This window comes from Cynoglossus semilaevis, chromosome 11, assembly GCF_000523025.1.
Source record: "Cynoglossus semilaevis isolate Cse_v1.0 chromosome 11, Cse_v1.0, whole genome shotgun sequence".
NCBI lineage: Eukaryota > Metazoa > Chordata > Actinopteri > Pleuronectiformes > Cynoglossidae > Cynoglossus > Cynoglossus semilaevis.
In genome coordinates, this window is record NC_024317.1 from 4685068 (window position 1) to 4703902 (window position 18835).

Below are 18835 nucleotides of genomic sequence, written 5' to 3' on the forward strand. Positions count from 1 at the left end.
TGTCCATGTACAGTTTTAATGTCAGCAGAAACAGACCATAAGCGTTATTTTTGCTTTTATTTTATGTGAAACATGATCTAAGTTGGCATTATTATGCTCAATTTTAAAAGGGTGATAATAAGATAGTAAGTTAATTGAAGTTCATATTTTTTAAAAGTATAAAATGTTGATGCGCTTAAAATAACCTGTATTTTGTAATGGCATCTGCATTAAGCAGCTATAATAAAACATACTTTAATTGAGTTTTACAGAAGTCCATTTGTCGAGTTTTTTCTTATGAGTTTTGCAAATCCCTACAATTCTCGAGACACCTAAATTACTCTCGGAGCTAAAGAAAACGTCACAAAAAGTTCACGCGCTTACGTCTGTCGCGTGTTTTTTATCTTCATAGTTACATTTTCTGCATGGGTTCATCGTTATCATATGTTTATAAAATTCAAAAACACTGGGAGATTTCGCGTTTTTCACCTCTTCAGTCACAACCGAGTTTCCGTAAGATAAGGTTAGTACAATGCAATAAACCGTACACACATGCAATCTATTCGATCAATAAAATGTTCCGAAATTAAGTTTGACCCCAAGGCTACTGATCGAAAAACCTTAACATGTGGACCATCATCAAATTATGGAGTTTCTAAAGTTATTATCTTACTGAGTAAGTATAGACTAATTTAGTTTAGACTAATATAGTCCCTGACTCTCTCTCTCTCTCTCGGGGTAGCTGAGCTCACATAATGTCCCTCCCCCTTTATAAGATTTGGCAAGATACTGAATGGGTCAAAGGTAGTCGTGAGTTTTTACCCCATTGCTTGAGCTAATCTTCAACAGATATTGTAGTTTCGGTCCAACCAAAGAGTTGTTGCAGCTGAATCATTTAACAGTGACAGAGCATTTCTGTTTTCTCTCACATAATGTATTACCTCTCCGTTGACTGACACTGGTCTTAACAGGTCAAACAGAAAGACTGTCATGCTGGGACGACGTACTATGGCAGCTGTACTACAGCGAATGCTCCCAAAAACATTGCCAAGTGTCTGTTTAAATAGACAACTGGCAAGATGGCGTCACACAGGGGGTGAGAATAATACGGTTTTGTTATTTCATCCGTACATGGAAGCATTTGTCAAATATTTAGAGAATATTTATATTTAGAGAAGTTATCCAGCATAGAATGTAATCCTACGTTTACCTGGAGGAACTGTGTTAGGAATGTGTGTTTTTTCACAAGTTTTGTGATTTAGCTCTAGTCATAATGATATGTTAAATATTCCCGTGACTGTGTTCTATGAGGTGTGTCCCACAGTAAGCATGCACTGCTGTGAAAACAAACCTGAAACGCCATTGATTCATTATTATATAAACCGTGTCGGTTTAAATTGACATTGTTTATGATTTAGCCAAATTTAATAGTTAAATTATATCTTGTTCATATAAAATATAAACAGATAAAGTAAAAGTAAAAAACTAAAATGCTCGTTGTATTATTCCTCAAAACTATGGTACAAATACACGGTGTTACTTGGGTTCCCTCTAGTGGTTAATAGTCTGATTGCCGTTAGAGCTCCGTTAATATTAGAAATATATTTTTTTATATAATTTTCTGTTTAGTGATTATTAATATTACATGACTTCACCGTTTTACCTGTGTAAATGTAAATGTACTGTGCAGTACAGAAGTTGAGCAGCTGCAGACCAGCTCCGGTGTTGACAGCTTCACCAGTTCGTGCCATATTAGATGAACACACGTGCATAAAGGGGCATTTCCTGCCTCCACACTGTCCAGTGACACTTCATGCACACATGTATAGTGAAGACGGTGACCTGTGGGAGGCTTTCGCCCATTACAACACAAAACCAGATGGCACCATCAACTGTGAGTTGTTGATGGACCCTGTTTTCTTTTATGTTTCCACATGTTGTTTATCTGATATCTGAATGTAATTCCAGGCATATTTCACAGTACCTTGTCCTCCATTCTTGTTTCTTCTAATAGTGACCAGGGACCATTCAGTTGGAGGTTCATATTTGGGCTGTGAGCCAATGGGACTCTTCTGGAGTCTGCAACCAGCACCTGGAGGAAGAGAAGGTTTGAGGTGAAATGACCTGGTGTTGCAATCTTTCCTAAGTTAATCTTTAAAGCGAGGACAGAGCCCACTCCAACTTTATCCAGCCAACAAAATGTCAAAGAAAAACCTTCACAGCTCTGCAGTCCATATCTGTCTTCTGGTGTGAATGTTCATCCAAATCCAAATCAGTGTCAAAGACCTTTCACAGTTCTGCAGTCCATATCTGTCTGCTAGTGTGAATGTTCATCCAAATCCAAATCAGAGGGGAATTTTAGGCCAAAACCTTACAGCAAATATGGGCAAGAATTGCAAAACAGTAACTTGCCTGTTGTTTGTTTCCACAGGTTTAGAATGTGTGAGTATTGAGCAGAGATTTTACTCAGTGAAAAATAAGTTTTAATGTGTGAGTATTAAGCAGAGATTTTACTCAGTGAAAAATAATGTATTAAGCAGAGGTTTTACTCAGAACAAGATCTCACTGTACACCGTGTTGCAGGAATCAGTTTCTAAATTACTGTTTTTTTGTATTGGCGCTGATGTGATTGTTTATGTGTTCTCTGCTTACAGACTGAGGAAGAAAAACGTAGAAACTCCTTTTGTTGTGAATATTTCTCTCTTGGATGGTCATGTCTCACCCAGTGAGAGACAGAGAGCTGAGCTGGCCACTGTGACAACCGAGCGCTGGTACATGGCACCAGGTGTAAAAAGAATCGAAATTCGACAAAATGGAATTGTAGGGACATTATTCCTACCTCCTGGTGAGAACCTGAGCGTAATGAGAGATTTCTGAGAAATGTTCTTGCTGTAATATATTTGTCATCATCTGCCCTGACATCTTATAGGTCCAGGTCCATTTCCAGCCATGTTGGATCTTTGGGGAATGGGTGGAGGATTGGTCGAGTACCGCTCTGCCCTGTTTGCATCCAGGGGTTATGCTAGTATGGCTCTTGCCTACATAGGTCACAAAGATCTACCTGGTCCATCCAACTCTGTTAATGTCACCAATTCCTATTTCAAGGTAGGGTTAGATACACTTCTCTTGCCAAAACATCAATCTGTGAATATTTCCTAAAAATGTCCGGTTGTTCTGTTTGAACAGTCGGCCTATCAGCTGCTCCAAGACCATCAACAGATTTGTGCTGACAGAATTGGAATCATTGGTCTGTCATTTGGAGTGTATCTGTCTCTACGTATCGCCACCAAACTTGGCGTTAATGTATGTCTGAATCTCCATAGATAATTTATTCCCTTTTTGTTTTTTTATTTTGTTTTGCTACTGTAAAATTGGCTATTTTTATTTTTCTTATTTCCCCAGCCATCGTGTTTAATTTGTATCAACGGACCTGTAGGAAGTACAGTCAAGCTTCGAGATGAAGACGGAAGGACTGAATGCAATGAGATGTAAATTACTGACTGATTTGACTGTGTTCTCTTAACTGACATTAGACAAAAAGTTGATCTTTGGTTAATGCAAAGCTACAATATATCTTAGTGGTAAAAGTGACAGCTGTTATCATGTGTCCACTTGATGACAGCTGAAAGTGATGAGATCAAAACAGATGTTTTTTTTTCTTTTTGAACTTGACATCATAGTGATACAAAATATTGGACATTTGATAATGAAGGCAACGTAGGTTTCAAGGAAGTTTCCTTTCCTGATAACCTTCACCCTGAGAGCATAGTGAAGGTAATGTAACCAGTAACTCTGGTCAGGCATAAATGTACATTTTCTTTGCAATGTACTGCATATGACTGTGACAACAAGGAGCTCCTGTGTTTCTGCAGCTAGAAAAGCTCACCTGCCCATTACTGTACATAGTGGGAGAAGATGATCTTAGTGCCTCGAGCATGGACAATGCAAACTTGGTACATTCTCTCAAATCACATTTTTTTCCTTATTTAAGTAATAAATTAAGTTTGTTGCTTTGAATAACTCTGGTAAATCAATTATTTTAGATCCAGAAAACCCTGAAGGCTGCAGGGAAATCTCACCTCTTCACTCGTTTGTCTTATCCTGGTGCTGGACATTTGATCGAACCCCCTTACTCACCCAATTCAAGAACGTCCTTTTGGAGCGTCAAACCCATAAAATGTGAGTTCTTTACATTTTGTATGACGATCAACTGCTTAAATATGTCATTAATAAAAAAAAATTCCAAAATAAACAAAAATTGTTTTCCTGCACTGCAGTGGTCACTCTGTGGGGAGGTCATCTCGCACCTCATGCAGCTGCCCAGGAAGATGCCTGGAGGAAAATGTTGGCTTTCATGCAAAATAACCTAAGACGGTGAATCTGTTTTGTGCCGTTGACCTTTGAGACAGAGACAATTATGATATTCTGCATTAATAACTTAGGTTATTTTTGGCATGAATTCCAACCACCATACAATTACAGTTATTTATATTTCACAGAAATTAATCAGCAGCTTATATTCCGACTGGAAACCGTGAGTTGGAAAAATATAAGTGCAGTTTATACTGTCTGTACAGAGCTGGCAGAGGAGCCTCAAGGCATACACTGTATCTCCTAATAAATGAGCAGTAACCTTCAAACGTGGTGCAGCTTTATTTCCATTAAATGCTGTAGTGCTGATGCAACTAACAAGATCACATTTACACTCACACAGAGGGAGATGTTGACTGAGTTAAAACTGATTTGGAAATGCAGCAAAACATTAGCCATTTAGATCATGAGTTGCATTAGAACAGAACACAACGGCTCCATTTAAGGTAATAGGAGTAAGTCACGATGCTCTGTGATCTTTAAGATCACAACATTCACATAAACCTCTACAGAATTTGCTCAGATTTTCTTTAATGTGACTTAAATGTGTTCAGTGACCCTTTATCAAACAGACTTCTCTTGTGCTTTTCTTCACTTTTGTTGGTTTGTGGTGAAGAGTTCGTGGCATGCTGAGGTGACCATGGAGATGAGCGTGATGAACTCTTTAAAGTCAATCTCCAGGTCTCCATTCTGGTCCAGGTCTGCAAAGAGCTCATCCAGAGTGTCATTCTCACATATTTTCTGTTGAGCCAAAAAAAAAATCCCCAAATTAAATTAAATTACATTTAGTCAGAAAATATTATTCAACTGTTACTAGAAAATTGATTACTCATTTAGCCATTGTTTATCTGCTGCTTTCACCCTTTTAATGGTCAACAGAACAATATAATCTATATTATTAAACCTGGTTGAAAAAAATGCAAAAACTAAACTAAACAAAAATATTAATTTAATAAAAATGGTAGGAATTGATAAGAGTCCCTTAATCCATGACCATGTACTTAAAATGATACATGCAACTAGGATGTGAAATTATCATAAATAATCAAAAAGAACACTCACTTCAATAAAACTTTACAAACTTTTCATGCTGTCTAAAAGACAAAAATCTATACTGTACCATAATAAAGTGATTCATCTCATTGTTGATGAGTTCCTTCAGCTCAGTTTTTTTCAGTTTGCATTTGTGCCCGGAGTACTTGTGAAAAACCTTGATAATGGTCACCATGCCACTCTCCAAATCTGACATTCTCTCTTTTGACGCCTACAACAAACAGTTAAAAACATTAGATACCAATATACAGTATTTTAATGTAAAAAAGGGATGTTAAAATCATGTTTACAGAGAAATCCTGGATGTATAGAAATGAAAAAAGGATATCACAAGAATGTAGTCATTCTTACCTCCATCTGAAGGATGTTCTTGTCTCGTGAAGACGCTGTGTTTGACTGATTCAAGCTCTCAGCAGTCAGTCGACTGCCTCACCCAGTTTTCTGTGGTCACTAAAATATATTGATCAACCACTTCCGATGGTATCCGGCTTGCATTTTGTAATGTATGGCTAATGGATCTGGATTGGTCAGAGACTGGTCCAAAAACGTTTAAGCAACATTAATGAAGTTTCTCAATTTCACTCTCTATTCCATCTTGAGGTTTCTCAGAGTGTGCTCTCCCTTTTGATTCTTTTCAAATGGAGTCTGTTCCGAGTTACACATAAGCTCTGTATTTAAAACTCAAAGGTTGTTACTGTATTTTGATAATAAAAAATGATGCCCAGTATACATTATAAACCATGTTTCCCCATTTATTTATGATCATAGATATAGAGAATATACTTGGCTAGATAACACTAATGCTGATTGCATTATTAGTTGTGGGCTCATTTTATGGGCCGGTATTGGTCCTGCTGTGTTTTTGAAAAGCTCTAATGTATGGTGAACCTCGTGGTCAACCTGTACGTTGTCATTAAATTGTTATCCACTATAATACAACTGATAGTAATACATACTGTAGTGTAAAAATGTTTTTAAGTATCAACAAATCCAAAGCGAAGTATCATCTTAATCCAGATATAAAGTAGTGTGTTTTTTCTTGTAAAACCAAAACGTAAAAAAAAATCATACTTTAGTACTATTGAATAAAATGTTTTTTTAAACATATAGTTTTTGTAATACCAATATATATTGTTCTAATCATAAGGAGGCAAACGCCATAGTTTATAGTTCTCATTTAAACGGGATTGTGAACGCACCGCTGTGCTACTTCCTGTTGACCATACCTTATCACACACTCCGCCTTTCACTGACGTTCGTTTCCGCACCCAGTGCTGCTTTTCCGGGCTGTGGGCTGAACCCCCGCCCGCTCTCCCTGGCTGTGACCGTACTGACGTACAGAAAACCCGGAGCTGACGCTTCGTTATGTAAATGAACTGCACTCAGGTCTTTGCTTCCAAGTCACACACAACCTCTTTTGACTAACGAAATCACCCGCGTTTGGACACTTTAGTGTTGTGGACAGACACAGAGCTACCGAGAAGGACGTTGGAGAAAGACACCAGCAGTGTTCGGTAAGAACTGCTGTCATTTTCCATTGGGTTTGTCTCTCCCCCCCCAACCCCCCCCTTTCCCTGACGTTGGAATTCCTCCACTACGTATTTGTACGTGTTTGTGTACAAAGCTAAATTCTTTTCAGCCGTATTCAGCCAGCGATGCGTTCAAATACCTGACATTAAACTACGTGAGTTTCACACAAGCCTATGATTTGCCTCTCCCGGGGCGTTCTCTTGATTACCTTTCACCGCAGGTATTATCGCGTTTTAACACTACGTTGTCAAATATTTAAGTATCAATAAAAAGAGAGTGTCAGTAAATACACCATTAGTACACTCTCCAAAATAGTTGTTACTATTAACAATAACACAATAATTGAAAAAAGACTTGAACACATGAATCCACTTCATCTACTGCAGGGGTCGCTGTAATTGCAGTTTAAATACTGGAGGACATGAGTTGAGGTCACTGTCAAAACATTGGTATTTATGTAGGTCTATTTAACTCATCCTATTAGCGAATATGAATATAAGTTACTTTATGTATTTGTTCCTACATTTGCAAATATATCAATAAATACAATAAAAATAATAATACGTAACTATTTTTATTGTTATTAACAAGTGGTATAGTTCTCAAAATATGTAGGATTTTTTTAGGGTATTTGACAGACTGGCAGAGATGCTGAAAGTGTCTCTCCCCCCTACCCATGGATCCCTTTTTCTTTTTTTAGGAATTGTCCTGTTTCAGTTTTGATGCTATAATTAACACAGCATGAAAGATTGACCTGCTTTTTCCCTCACTCTGAGAAACTCTGAACACGTGAAGAATTATCACATAAAACGGCATCAAAATATTACACAATCTTGTCCAGGTATATTTTGTATACTTATTTTTTATTTAATTCAAAGATGATACAGATAATCTCAGCTAATACTAAACCTCTGTAACCTCTGTAACCCACTTTATTCTCCCTCTGAGCATCTGCCACTCAGCAGTCAGAGTCACCTACGGGGGCCTGTGTTTTCAGTCTTCCCTGATCCTGACCCTGGTGCTCTTTCTGGTGCAGGCATGGCTGATCTGCTGAGGCTGCTGGTACGCGTGGCTGAGAAGGCAGCCAATGTGGCTCGGGTGTGCAGACAGGAGGCGCCGCTCTTTCAGCTCCTCATACAGGAGAAGACGGGAGAGGACAAGAACAAAAAGTTTGTCCAGGACTTCAAGACTCTGGCTGATGTGGTGATCCAGGAGATGATCAGGCATGATGTTGGTGCTCAGGTAGTAGAGATTATCAGTAATGGCCTACAGAGTATCAATGTATAAACACAGTGTTTTTAACCTAGTCGTCCTGTTTGTTTTGTTTTTTTTGTGCAGTTCCCTGAAATGGTTGGCTTCATCCATGGAGAGGAGTCCAACAAGTTTGAAAATGGACTGGGTGATTATTCTAAATCCTCACAATGTACAAAATATGTCTAAAAGTAGCAGTAGTTAATTTATTGTCCCATTAATTTGCCATTTATTGACATATTTCCTAAAATAACTTTTTATTAAATGTGCTTATTATGACAGTAAGAATCACGATTCTCTGAAGCCTAAGATGTTTTTTTTTTCTCCACAATGCTTTAGCCACAGATGCTCACACTTCCTGACACCTAATTAAAAAGACAAAGCCTTAAAACCAATCCATAATTAAGATTCTCGTGCTACTTTGTGAACATATTTGTGATTTGTGGCACAGAACTAAACCCAGACCTCACTGTCTGTGTTTACAGGAGAGTGTGTGACCATCACAGTCTGTGCAACAGAGGAGGAGACTGCAGCTCTGCTGTCCACTGTGCTGGACAGTGACCACACAGCTGCATCTCTGCTGGCTCGAGCAATCCACCAAGACCCAGCCACCACTGACGCCAGCACAGACGGACTGACGGTTCCTCTCCGCCCCTCAGAACTTGGCATATGGATCGACCCGATAGGTGAGAGGTTCTGTGTTTTCTGTTCGGGTGTCGTTTGCTTTTCTGAAAGCAGAGCTGAAGATTTCACCGGAGTTGTTTTTAATTTAGATGCCACCAGTCAGTACATAGAGGGCAGAGAGGAGGTCCTGGCGGAGGGTCACCTCTCTCCCTCGGGGCTGCACTGTGCTCTGGTTCTGATCGGGGTTTACCTCCGGAACACAGGTGAACCAGTCATGGGTGTCATCAACCAGCCATTCAACTATAAAGATCCCACAGATGGACGGTACGTTTTTAAAAAATCTAAAAAAAAATAGTTCTAGTGTTTACATATATGTATATATTGTACATATAAATCAGTGTTCAGAGTTATCAGAGTTGTTGGATCTAGAGTTGTGGAGAAGTGGAGAAAATTTGAGATATTGCAGTAACTGTCAGTCAGCTGTACTGTGTTCCTCTTTCCTGAGTCTGGTTTCTATTAAAATACCTGTGGCTGTTTTACAGTTGGAGGGGAAAACACTTCTGGGGTGTGTCCTTCAGTGACATCAACATCTGCTCCTTGTCTCCACCTAAAATTGGATGTGCAAAGGGGCAGGGTCTGTCAGTGGTGCTGAGCTCCAGTGAGAAGCAGGTGGTAAAAGAATCTTTAACTTCGGTTTGTGGCCCTGAGAAGCTGATGTACGCCTCTGGAGCCGGCTACAAAATCCTCTGTGTCATTCAGGGTCTGGCCGACGCCTACGTCCTCTCAGAGGGCAGCACCTTTAAGTGGGACTCCTGTGCTCCCCATGCCCTGCTCCGAGCGCTCGGAGGGGGAGTGGTGGACCTGGCCAAGAGTCTGGAGTCCAGCTGTGAAGCACAGAATCACCTGACAGAACTGAACTATCACCAGCCTCACACTGAGCGTAAAGGAGCTGACCGCTGGGCCAACCACGGAGGCCTGGTGGCTTACAGAGACTCTTCTCAGCTACACATCATCATCCAGGCTCTGAGAGGCAAGTTGTAAATGGACCAAAAAAAAATCAGCATTCACTGCAGCAGTTAATTATATGATCGTATACTTAATACTAAATAATACTAAATCATGGACAAGAGGTATTTTAAATATATGGAGTTCGTAATTTGAATGTTTTATGTTACATATGCAAGGTATGTTTAAAAAAGGCTATATTTCAGGTCTGGTATCAAACAGTTTTTGTTTTGTATCAGAGGTTTATGTTGTAGAGGTTAGGCTCTACACAAAGATAAGTAAATTATAAAAGGATATAAAGATGTCCATGGGTTAAAAAGCAAACTGCCTTCTCACTGTATTTCTGATTTTATATTACACAAAGATGTATCCAATAAATATTTAATTTACATGTCAGATTTTTTTAAGGAAAAAAAATGCTTACTGTCATGTTATTGATTATTTCTGTTTTATCATTACACTGATTCCTGACCACGCTGAGTGATCACCAGGTGTACTGTGGTAAATCTTCCAATCTGCTGAATGCTGATTACACGACAGGGATTAAAACTGAAATTAGACTTTGCTCAGGAATCTGTACCACTCACAGAACCTCCTTTTAAGGAGCAGATTACCACACGTCCCGCCTTCTCTCCAAAGCTCTAACACGCTCTGTTATAAGGTCAGAGAATGGAAAAGACTAACAAGGCGTTAAGTAAAATAGGAGTTCAGATTAAAATGTTCAAGGAAATTTAGGCAAAAATAGAAACGTGTAACTTCACCCTGACACTCAGAGTGCAGTGGTCTAAAAGACAGAACACATTAAACAGTTTATAGGAAATAATCTTTACTTTGAAAACCAGAGAAAGCGGGGAAACGAAACCCAACAGCGAGATTTCAAAGTGTTTTCTAGCAAGGGAACTCTCCACACGTTATCATTCCCTACAAAAGACCCTGATGATTGTCGGATATTTTTTTGCAATACATCTGCATATTCTCTTGAGAAGAAAAGAAAGAAGAAAAAAGCAGGTGCTTCCCCTGTGACTTCTTGGACTTTGAACTGCTACCTCCGATGAACAGAACTTGACAATCTCATGTCCGAGTGGACTTGTCAGAACCACAGGGACTGACAGCAGTTCTAATGTAAATGTGGGAAGAATCATAAAAAAAATAAAATAATACAAGCTGCTGAATAAAAGAAAAATGAAACAAAGTTCTATTGTTCTGCAGGACAACATAAGACTGATATCTAAACTGTCAGTCCTTGATCAAAGTTTAAAGTAAATCTGTAAAGAAACAACAAACGCAAACCATGATGTAAAGAAATAGAGACTATTAAATTTAGCATGCTGCTTCAATAACCTTGAGCTATATTTGAGAAATAAGTCATTTTTGAGCCTCTTAGCTCACATGCACTCTGCATAAAATGTTTCAGCCAAGTTTCAGCCAGATACCAGAGGAGAAATCTGAACGTTTTCAACACAGCTCTGTCGCCAATGTCAGTATAATAAAAGAAAACTAAACGTGAGATATTACTAGGTCAACATGAACCAGTTGTATCTAGGTTGAAGACACAACCCAGTGTTTGTACACGCAGTTGAAAATCCTCATTTCCTTTGTTTACTTATAGCAACGGTTCCTAAAAATAGGGGGCAGGCGCCAACTTCAGGGCACAAAGCTACCACTGCAGAGTCTTAGCAAGACAAATGAATATCAATTTTATAATTGACTATTTGTCCCAGAGTAGGGGACTGACACTTACATTGTACATTGTCATTGTACTTCCTTTGTTCAATGAGAATAGCTGTGTGTAGGAAGTAGTGTTTTACATTACATTTAGTAGAGTTTTAAAGCAATAGCTGTCAATGTGTCAACATGGGAGGGGTTGGGTGGGGTGACTGGTCGCAGTAAAGACATCTTTTTAAACAGATGTACGTTTCTGCCTGGACCAACACTGAGCTTATATTAATCTTGTACAATGTGGTGTTACAAACTGCTAATGTCAATGTGATATTACACTAATAACATTTTGAGCACATTGAGCAGCAACTAAAAATCTCTCTTTTTAGTTTCTTTGTCCATGTTCAAACACCTTTTACATTACTGACATTTCATCAGCTCTGTGGGTTAAAAACAACACGATTTCTCCTTAAGGTGAAGGGTAACGTTGCCTAACTTCAACTTAAAAATATTGTTTTGCAATTTTTTTGAAAGTAAGTTAAAGAAACAGTAAATAGCAGAGTGAGCGACACCACCTGGGCAGCAGAAGCTGCAGGAATCTGCATCAAACACAAATGATTCTTCAAAACCCTGTAACATTGTTACAGGCATTGGTGTGCAAATTAACACAAACCAAAGAAACAAACAAACATGGCGTTTATAATAAACAGTCATTCATTAAAAAAAAAAAGACAAACAGCCTTTTGTCAAAAGCTAAATCACCTAAGTCTCACAATCTTCACGTAATAGATGTAAACAACAACAACAGTTCTTAAATGATCCTCTGAAGATTAAAGTGTCAAACACAACAAACACTGCTCACCATGTTAGACACAGCAACACTGTGGACTCTAAAAAAAGTGAATGTGTTTGGATTCAGATTAAGATCTTCTCCTGACCTCTTGAACTGGTGTTTCCTCAGCTCTGTGATGTCACATTGTTACAAAGCAGCCAGGAACCAATGAAACAGTAGTTCCATTAGGACAAAAAATACATATGTGGTGGGGTTACTTTTACAGCAATACTTCTGCATTGATTAGCCAATTACTGGACAGTTATTCCAGTATTGTCTTATTAGCGCAGAAGTCTTTTGAAAGTCAAGTACGGCTTGAGTTTTGTAAATAAAAGAAAACTATTTCCCTGGCATCATAATTGCCAACATATTCTGATTTCAGATCAACATCTCCCATAGTTTGGATAATCTTTGGAGCAAATATAAAAAAATAATGTGAATAGTTCTTTGTTGCAGCTCTGCATGTCCACAATGATACTTTAGTATTTTTTGTTTAGCAAAACTAAGGCAATAATCTCAGTTCTGTAGACAACTGCAATCAGAACAAACGTATTTTTCTCCTACAATTCGTAAAATCAAGACCGTACCTTTTATTTTTGATGTTTGAAAGACCTGCAACAAAATCAGATCAATAGGGGGCAGTATTATATTTTATGAAAAAAAAATCTTTTCTAAAGGACTTTCATTCTGTTGTGAATCTCAACAACTTCTCAACAAACAGCTACATGAGCAAATTAATAATAATTATAGTAGTAAATTCAACCATTTAGAATGCAAATCTGACTGTTTTTTTTAAACGTACCAAAAGAACTCTCTAATGTAGCAGCAGTACAACAGAAAAAAACCGGGCACACAAAGTTCCTACAATCACAAAGTCAAACTAAATATTTGAGAAGATTTTGTTGATGTGCCAGCAGATCAATGACGGGGACAGAGCGAGGTGGTATGGAGTAAAATAAAAAACAACAATAATTTAGATTTGGTGGTTATGACTAGGCGGCTGTCAGTCTTAGGGTCAGGTGCAGAACAACCAACACATACTGAGTCCACGTGCTGCGAGTAACACAGACACAGGTTTGTTGTTTTAGATGTACTTCATGTCAATTATTTGTTTTTTCGCTGTCCAACTGTCTGAAATTCTCCTGACAGTCTTGTCTTAATCTTCTTGACAAGATGTTTGCAAAACATTGGGGGAAAATATTGACTCCTACACTGTAGTTTTGAAATGCAAGATTTGGCAGAATTTTTTTAAGTTTCATAACAGCATCCTGATGGGTATTTCAATGTCGAGGCTACAGCTGTCAGAGGAACGAAAAAAAGAGTCAAATGAGAGGTAAAGCACCATCACTGCCATCTCCTTCAGCCCTCCTGTACCTACACTAGGTCCAATCACTCTTTCTCCCCCTTGTGGCTGATCTGAGCTTATCCACACAATTACTCACCAGTTCACACTGTGGCATGCCGACAGACAGGCAATACACAAACATGGCCATTATCATTGGTGTCCCTGTGTTGCTTTGTCGATACACTGAGGTCAGCAGACTTCACCTCTGGAAGGGTTTACGGACCTTTTTTCTCCTCCTGGGGGGTTTGCCACCTTCGGCCCAAGGCTCACTGGCCTCTGGTCTCTGACCCGGTGGCATGTGGAAGCCAGTCTGACCTGGGGGAGGAGAGAAAGGCGGCACCCCTGCACCAGGAGGGTGATGATGAGGTGGACTTGATGGGAAAAAGCTCCCATTTGTGGCCGGGTCGGTGGGAGGACCTCCTTTAAAGATGCGGTTGAAGAAGTCCTGCAGATCAGCGGGATTGGGTGGCCCTGGGCTGTGCTCAGGATTTGTCCTGAAGAGAAAAGACGATGTGTTTAAAAAAACTTTTAGGGGTGAAATATTACCTCTCATTTAGTAGTGCTTTTCCTGCTTTGTGATCATTTGAAAAATTAAAAATAATTTATAGCCGTAGTAGGACTTTTTTAACAGTGAAATCCAGGTTTTACTGGTGTTGATTTCAAATGAGAGACATTCAGTCAACATATCAAACAAAGGCGATTTCACTAGGGATGGACTGATACCAATAACAATATCAGTGTCAGTACCTGTGTCGTGTGGCGCTGCTGTTGTTCTTCGAACCAAAGGAAATGTGATAGGGCACACGATGTGTGTCAGGGGAAATGCCTATTCTCTGACAACCGGCCCACTCTGAGACACAGCAGCACAAAAGACATGACACGACATGACAGAGAGAGACACGTAAATCCAGAGACAAAAAAAAAACTCTCAACAACAAAGTCTAATAAATTTATGGCATTTACCTGTAATATCATAGACTTTGCCGTCCATACATGCAAAGTAGGTGATGCGTAAGCCCAACATGCTGGACTCAGCCCAAAGGTCTCCCTCCTCGGCACTATGGCAACGGTTGCATTCGGCACAGAAACGGGCCTCAGCTGGATCACGATCCATCTCAAACCGCCTGCACACGAACAGGTCACGAGAGAAATAAGAATCTCACACAAGGTCTACTGCACAAGACCTGACTCATCAGTGTGTGTTTGAGTTGAGAGTGAGCAGAAAATCCTGAGGTCTTTGTGTGTGTGTGTGATGTTGGTGGTGTGAGTGAGGACGTACTTGTGTTTACCCTCACACTTGGTGCACATCATGGTGTTCATGGCTTCCTTCAGGTCGTCCTGCAGTTTGGTGAGGAACTCATTCATGGACTTTGAGAGCTCAGTCGCTGCCATGCGTTTCCTGTGGGGGAATTAAATAAATGTGATGCCGCTGTGTTTTAGATTGCAGGTTATCAAGGAAGATGTCAATTTTAAGTGGAAGTTTATACTTTATACTATTTTCTGTGCACTTACAACTCATACTCTCGTCGAGTCTCTGGGTTACTGACAATATCCCAGGCAGCTCTCAGCACTTTGAATGCCTCTCCAGCCCGTGGGTGTTTATTCTTGTCTGGATGAACCTGAATGTGAAGTCACAACTTGTGTTTGCCCTCACACTTGGTGCACATCATGGTGTTCATGGCTTCCTTCAGGTCGTCCTGCAGTTTGGTGAGGAACTCATTCATGGACTTTGAGAGCTCAGTCGCTGCCATGCGTTTCCTGTGGGGGAATTAAATAAATGTGATGCCGCTGTGTTTTAGATTGCAGGTTATCAAGGAAGATGTCAATTTTAAGTGGAAGTTTATACTTTATACTATTTTCTGTGCACTTACAACTCATACTCTCGTCGAGTCTCTGGGTTACTGACAATATCCCAGGCAGCTCTCAGCACTTTGAATGCCTCTCCAGCCCGTGGGTGTTTATTCTTGTCTGGATGAACCTGAATGTGAAGTCACAAAGAAAAGCTCTGGTAAGTAAAGAGAAAGTCCAATATTGACATTATTAGTCACAATTTCAGTCATGCTGTTGTAACTTTTTATTACGCACTAAATACGTTTCACACTATTAAAAACATTGTACACACCTGGACAGCCAGCTGTCTGTAGGCCTTCTTTAGCTCAGCCTCAGTGGCGTGTAACTCCACACCAAGCACTGTAAAGGGGTCGAGTTCATTCTCTGGAACCTCTGCCAGAGCCAGAAGCCTCTCTAGCTCCTGGCCTGATTGGCTCCTCCCTGCTCTGCTCGGTGACTCCTGGTTGGACATGGTTGCATGGCTGTCTCTCCTGAACCAACTCTGTACTTTTTCCAGAAGGGAAACTATCCGTTTCCAAAACCTTGAGTCCTGAAAAGCTGTCCAGTAGAGTTTTCCACGCTCCCCGCCTACCCGGACCAACATTGCCTTTGCCCATTGGGACCCAAAAAAAACTAAAGCACAAAAAAGTCCAAAACAAGATAAGGCAGCTGATTTCATCCATTTTACTGACCTAACTATTTTATTAACCACTTCTATTCCTGTGCATTTAGTCCATTTCAAAATTCGATTAGCATCTGCCTTCAAACCAGGGATATCTGTGACCTTCTGAAGGAGTTGCTGCCCAAAGCTGTACAGTTTCAATCCTCCAGTCTCTACACCAACTCCACAGTTGTGAGTTAAAGTGACAATAATCTCAATCATCATGTGGATGCAGGAAATGCACCAGAAGCTGAGAGATTCTGACAGCATTTCTTTGAAAGCTAAGATGATCTGGTTCCCTGTCCGCCTGCGTCCTCGGTTCTGTTGATGGTGGTGATGGTTACGTCTGCGGGTCTGTTTGTGGCGACCACCACTGGACATAACATTGCTTTTTTGACTGGAAAAAAAAGTGCTCTGACTGCCTTGCTCTGAAAATGAACCGCTGCTCTTTAGTTTGTATCTCCGTCCACTGGCCAAATTCCCCAAACCAGATTCTCCATTTATTTCCTGCTCCTTAACAGTTTCATCATAATCTTCTTCTTCTTCTTCTTCATCCTCCTCAACATCATCATCATCTTCTTCTTCTTCTTCTTGACATACAGCCTTCTCGTGATCCTCAGCACCATCAAACTCTATTTCATCAGAAGCCTGCTCACACTCTGCTGTAGATCCGTAAAACTCCACCTCATCGATTCCACAGCCCCGTAGAGTGTCTGGGTTCGACTTGTCCTGAGATTTGTTACACGTGGTTTCCACCTTGTGTTTACAGTCATCATCTGCCTCACACTGACAAGATTCTTCCTCAAAGTTAGAATCTTCGTTGTGGATCTCTTCATTTTTAATACCTTCCTTCTCAGCTGCTTCCTTCTCCATGTTCTTTACAGCTGCTGGACTAAAGTGCAGGAAAGACTGGAAATTAACACTAACTCACATCCTCGATCCACAGAGTAAAGTAAGTCTGTCCAGATTCTTATCAAGATGCAAGACTGGTAGCTCATGCAGGTCAGTCGCCGATTCGGCATATCAGCATCTTACTGGTGTCACATCATGCTGATATTCCTGGAATCAGGAGAATAAGGTATAAACAAGCAGACATTAATGCAATACAATTTGCAAATAAAATAACGTACTTTACAATCCAACCCAGGATTGTGCGTAGTTAAGCATATTTCTATATTTTCTTTTTCTAATGTATTACAAAATATTTCTTTACTTAGTAAATATTTTAATTAAGTACAATTGGTATAGTCATATAAATTAATTAGTTTCAATCTCCTACTGTCTGTACCTGTTTGCAAGTCCATAGTGAAATATACAGCTAAGCAATGGAGTCCACAGTCTGGCAGCAAGCCTCCTGTTGGATGTGAAACATTGACCTGATGGCGTTTAGAATTATAAAACAAATGACTAAGTAAAAAAGGTTAAAAACATCTCTAACATGGCTTCTTGTGTGTGCAGCGCTCTGTTGCAAGCACTTGTAGCTGTTAAAATCAGCAAACAACATTTAAAGAAATAAAAATATAGATGTCCATATATCGGTAAGACAGGTAACACCACAAAAGGTATCCATATATCGGTAAGACAGGTAAGACAGGTAACACCACAAAAGGTTATGCTGAAAGTTATCATTTGCTTGTTCAACTCCACATTTGTAAAAACAAAAAACAAAAACAAAAAAACAGCAATAATTGTGTTGCACTGGAAGCTGCAAAGAGCTTTTATAAAGTAGATGATAGATGTTACAACGAATATAACCATTGAAACGGGGCCTATACTGTAGCTAGAACAACACACTACTATCTGTACACCCATCATGAAGTGAGTGAACTGAGATAGAGACAAACCTGTATGCGATCAATACTGGACCTCAATTCTCTAGATGTTTCATGAACCAATTACTCCATTCTCATGTGTACACATCAGATGACATTTGAACTACAATGCATTTTTGTGTTGCACATTGGTTAGCCATGAAGACGACATACAGTTCGAATACATCATTCGAACTTGGTGCATTCTAGAAAAAGCTGAAAATGTTTTAAGACGATAAAGGCGATCTGACAGAGGTCTCCTACTTAAACTATAACGACATAAAACAGGATGTCTAAGCAGTTAGCCTGTCTGTTGGCGAAGGTGGACGAAAGGCAAAAGAGACACCGACTTAAATTTACGACCGATCACGTCTATATTTCCACAGAGCCGAGCGGAACACGGTATTGGAAAGCCAATACGGCAGCAACTTGCCAAAATCTTTCTGGAGCAAGCAGGAAGGCGAGAAGGAGCTAACTGTTAGCTAATAACAGAGACGGAGTTGTTAATATTTACGACTGTCTCTTACTGTGGCCCTGACGTAGGAAGGCGTGAGTAGGTCTTAGGCGACACTAGTTAGTAGACACGTCGTTATTTAATTGTATATAAAACAAAACAATGTCGTGTGTACCTTTTAGTTAGGTGTGTAACCTTGTTTGCTAACAGACAGCCAAGTGTCGAGATATTTTATACAGCCACCACTTCTTCTTCTGTTGCTTCGTTTTCTACTTCCGTCCGACGTTCTTCTTCTGTGTTAACTGGCGCCAGGGAACAGCTGCTCAATGCTGCCAAGTCCTTCCCTAGCGTTTGAGATGATAATTATCGCTGTCATTAATAGGCTACTTTAAGTCACAAACCATTTTTGCCTGTCAAATCTCCCCAATGC

At 39.8% G+C, this 18835-nt stretch overlaps 4 protein-coding genes across 8 annotated transcripts; 2 read left to right on the forward strand and 2 right to left on the reverse strand.

Annotated features, from left to right (window-relative positions):
- The first annotated feature begins 105 nt into the window (after window positions 1-105).
- Window positions 106-4619, forward strand: LOC103386014 (bile acid-CoA:amino acid N-acyltransferase-like). Its single transcript, XM_008320084.3, has 12 exons — window positions 106-502; window positions 951-1075; window positions 1670-1873; window positions 1994-2093; window positions 2634-2824; window positions 2909-3084; window positions 3166-3282; window positions 3382-3467; window positions 3660-3753; window positions 3852-3932; window positions 4023-4158; window positions 4257-4619. Exons 1-12 carry the CDS (start codon window positions 405-407, stop codon window positions 4355-4357), a joined length of 1509 nt encoding a protein of 502 aa, XP_008318306.1. The 5' UTR covers window positions 106-404; the 3' UTR covers window positions 4358-4619.
- Window positions 4620-4818: 199 nt separating this feature from the next.
- LOC103386013 (protein S100-B-like) lies at window positions 4819-6729 on the reverse strand. The gene is made up of 4 exons (XM_017036463.2): window positions 6630-6729; window positions 5755-5937; window positions 5471-5614; window positions 4819-5091 (listed from the first exon to the last, which is right to left on the reverse strand). Exons 2-4 carry the CDS (start codon window positions 5758-5760, stop codon window positions 4942-4944), a joined length of 300 nt encoding a protein of 99 aa, XP_016891952.1. The 5' UTR covers window positions 5761-5937; window positions 6630-6729; the 3' UTR covers window positions 4819-4941.
- Window positions 6730-6776: 47 nt separating this feature from the next.
- Window positions 6777-10300, forward strand: inpp1 (inositol polyphosphate-1-phosphatase). The gene is made up of 6 exons (XM_008320086.3): window positions 6777-6917; window positions 7970-8175; window positions 8272-8332; window positions 8670-8870; window positions 8958-9132; window positions 9351-10300. The coding sequence occupies exons 2-6, from the start codon at window positions 7972-7974 to the stop codon at window positions 9847-9849; spliced, it is 1140 nt and encodes a 379-aa protein (XP_008318308.1). The 5' UTR covers window positions 6777-6917; window positions 7970-7971; the 3' UTR covers window positions 9850-10300.
- Window positions 10301-10622: 322 nt separating this feature from the next.
- dnajc14 (DnaJ (Hsp40) homolog, subfamily C, member 14) lies at window positions 10623-18721 on the reverse strand. 5 transcript variants are annotated; one of them, XR_003051120.1, is made up of 9 exons: window positions 18581-18703; window positions 17429-17516; window positions 15772-17199; window positions 15521-15627; window positions 15288-15407; window positions 14613-14773; window positions 14397-14499; window positions 11551-14143; window positions 10623-11476 (listed from the first exon to the last, which is right to left on the reverse strand). XR_003051120.1 is itself a non-coding variant. In XM_017036447.2 (8 exons), exons 3-8 carry the CDS (start codon window positions 17011-17013, stop codon window positions 13849-13851), a joined length of 2028 nt encoding a protein of 675 aa, XP_016891936.1. In that variant the 5' UTR covers window positions 17014-17199; window positions 17429-17494; window positions 18581-18693; the 3' UTR covers window positions 10623-13848. The 5 variants fall into 5 exon arrangements, 1 of the variants encoding a protein (XP_016891936.1); XR_003051119.1 differs by having other exon boundaries at window positions 17429-17494; window positions 18581-18693; XR_003051121.1 differs by lacking the exon at window positions 17429-17516 and having other exon boundaries at window positions 18581-18721.
- Window positions 18722-18835: the final 114 nt, after the last annotated feature.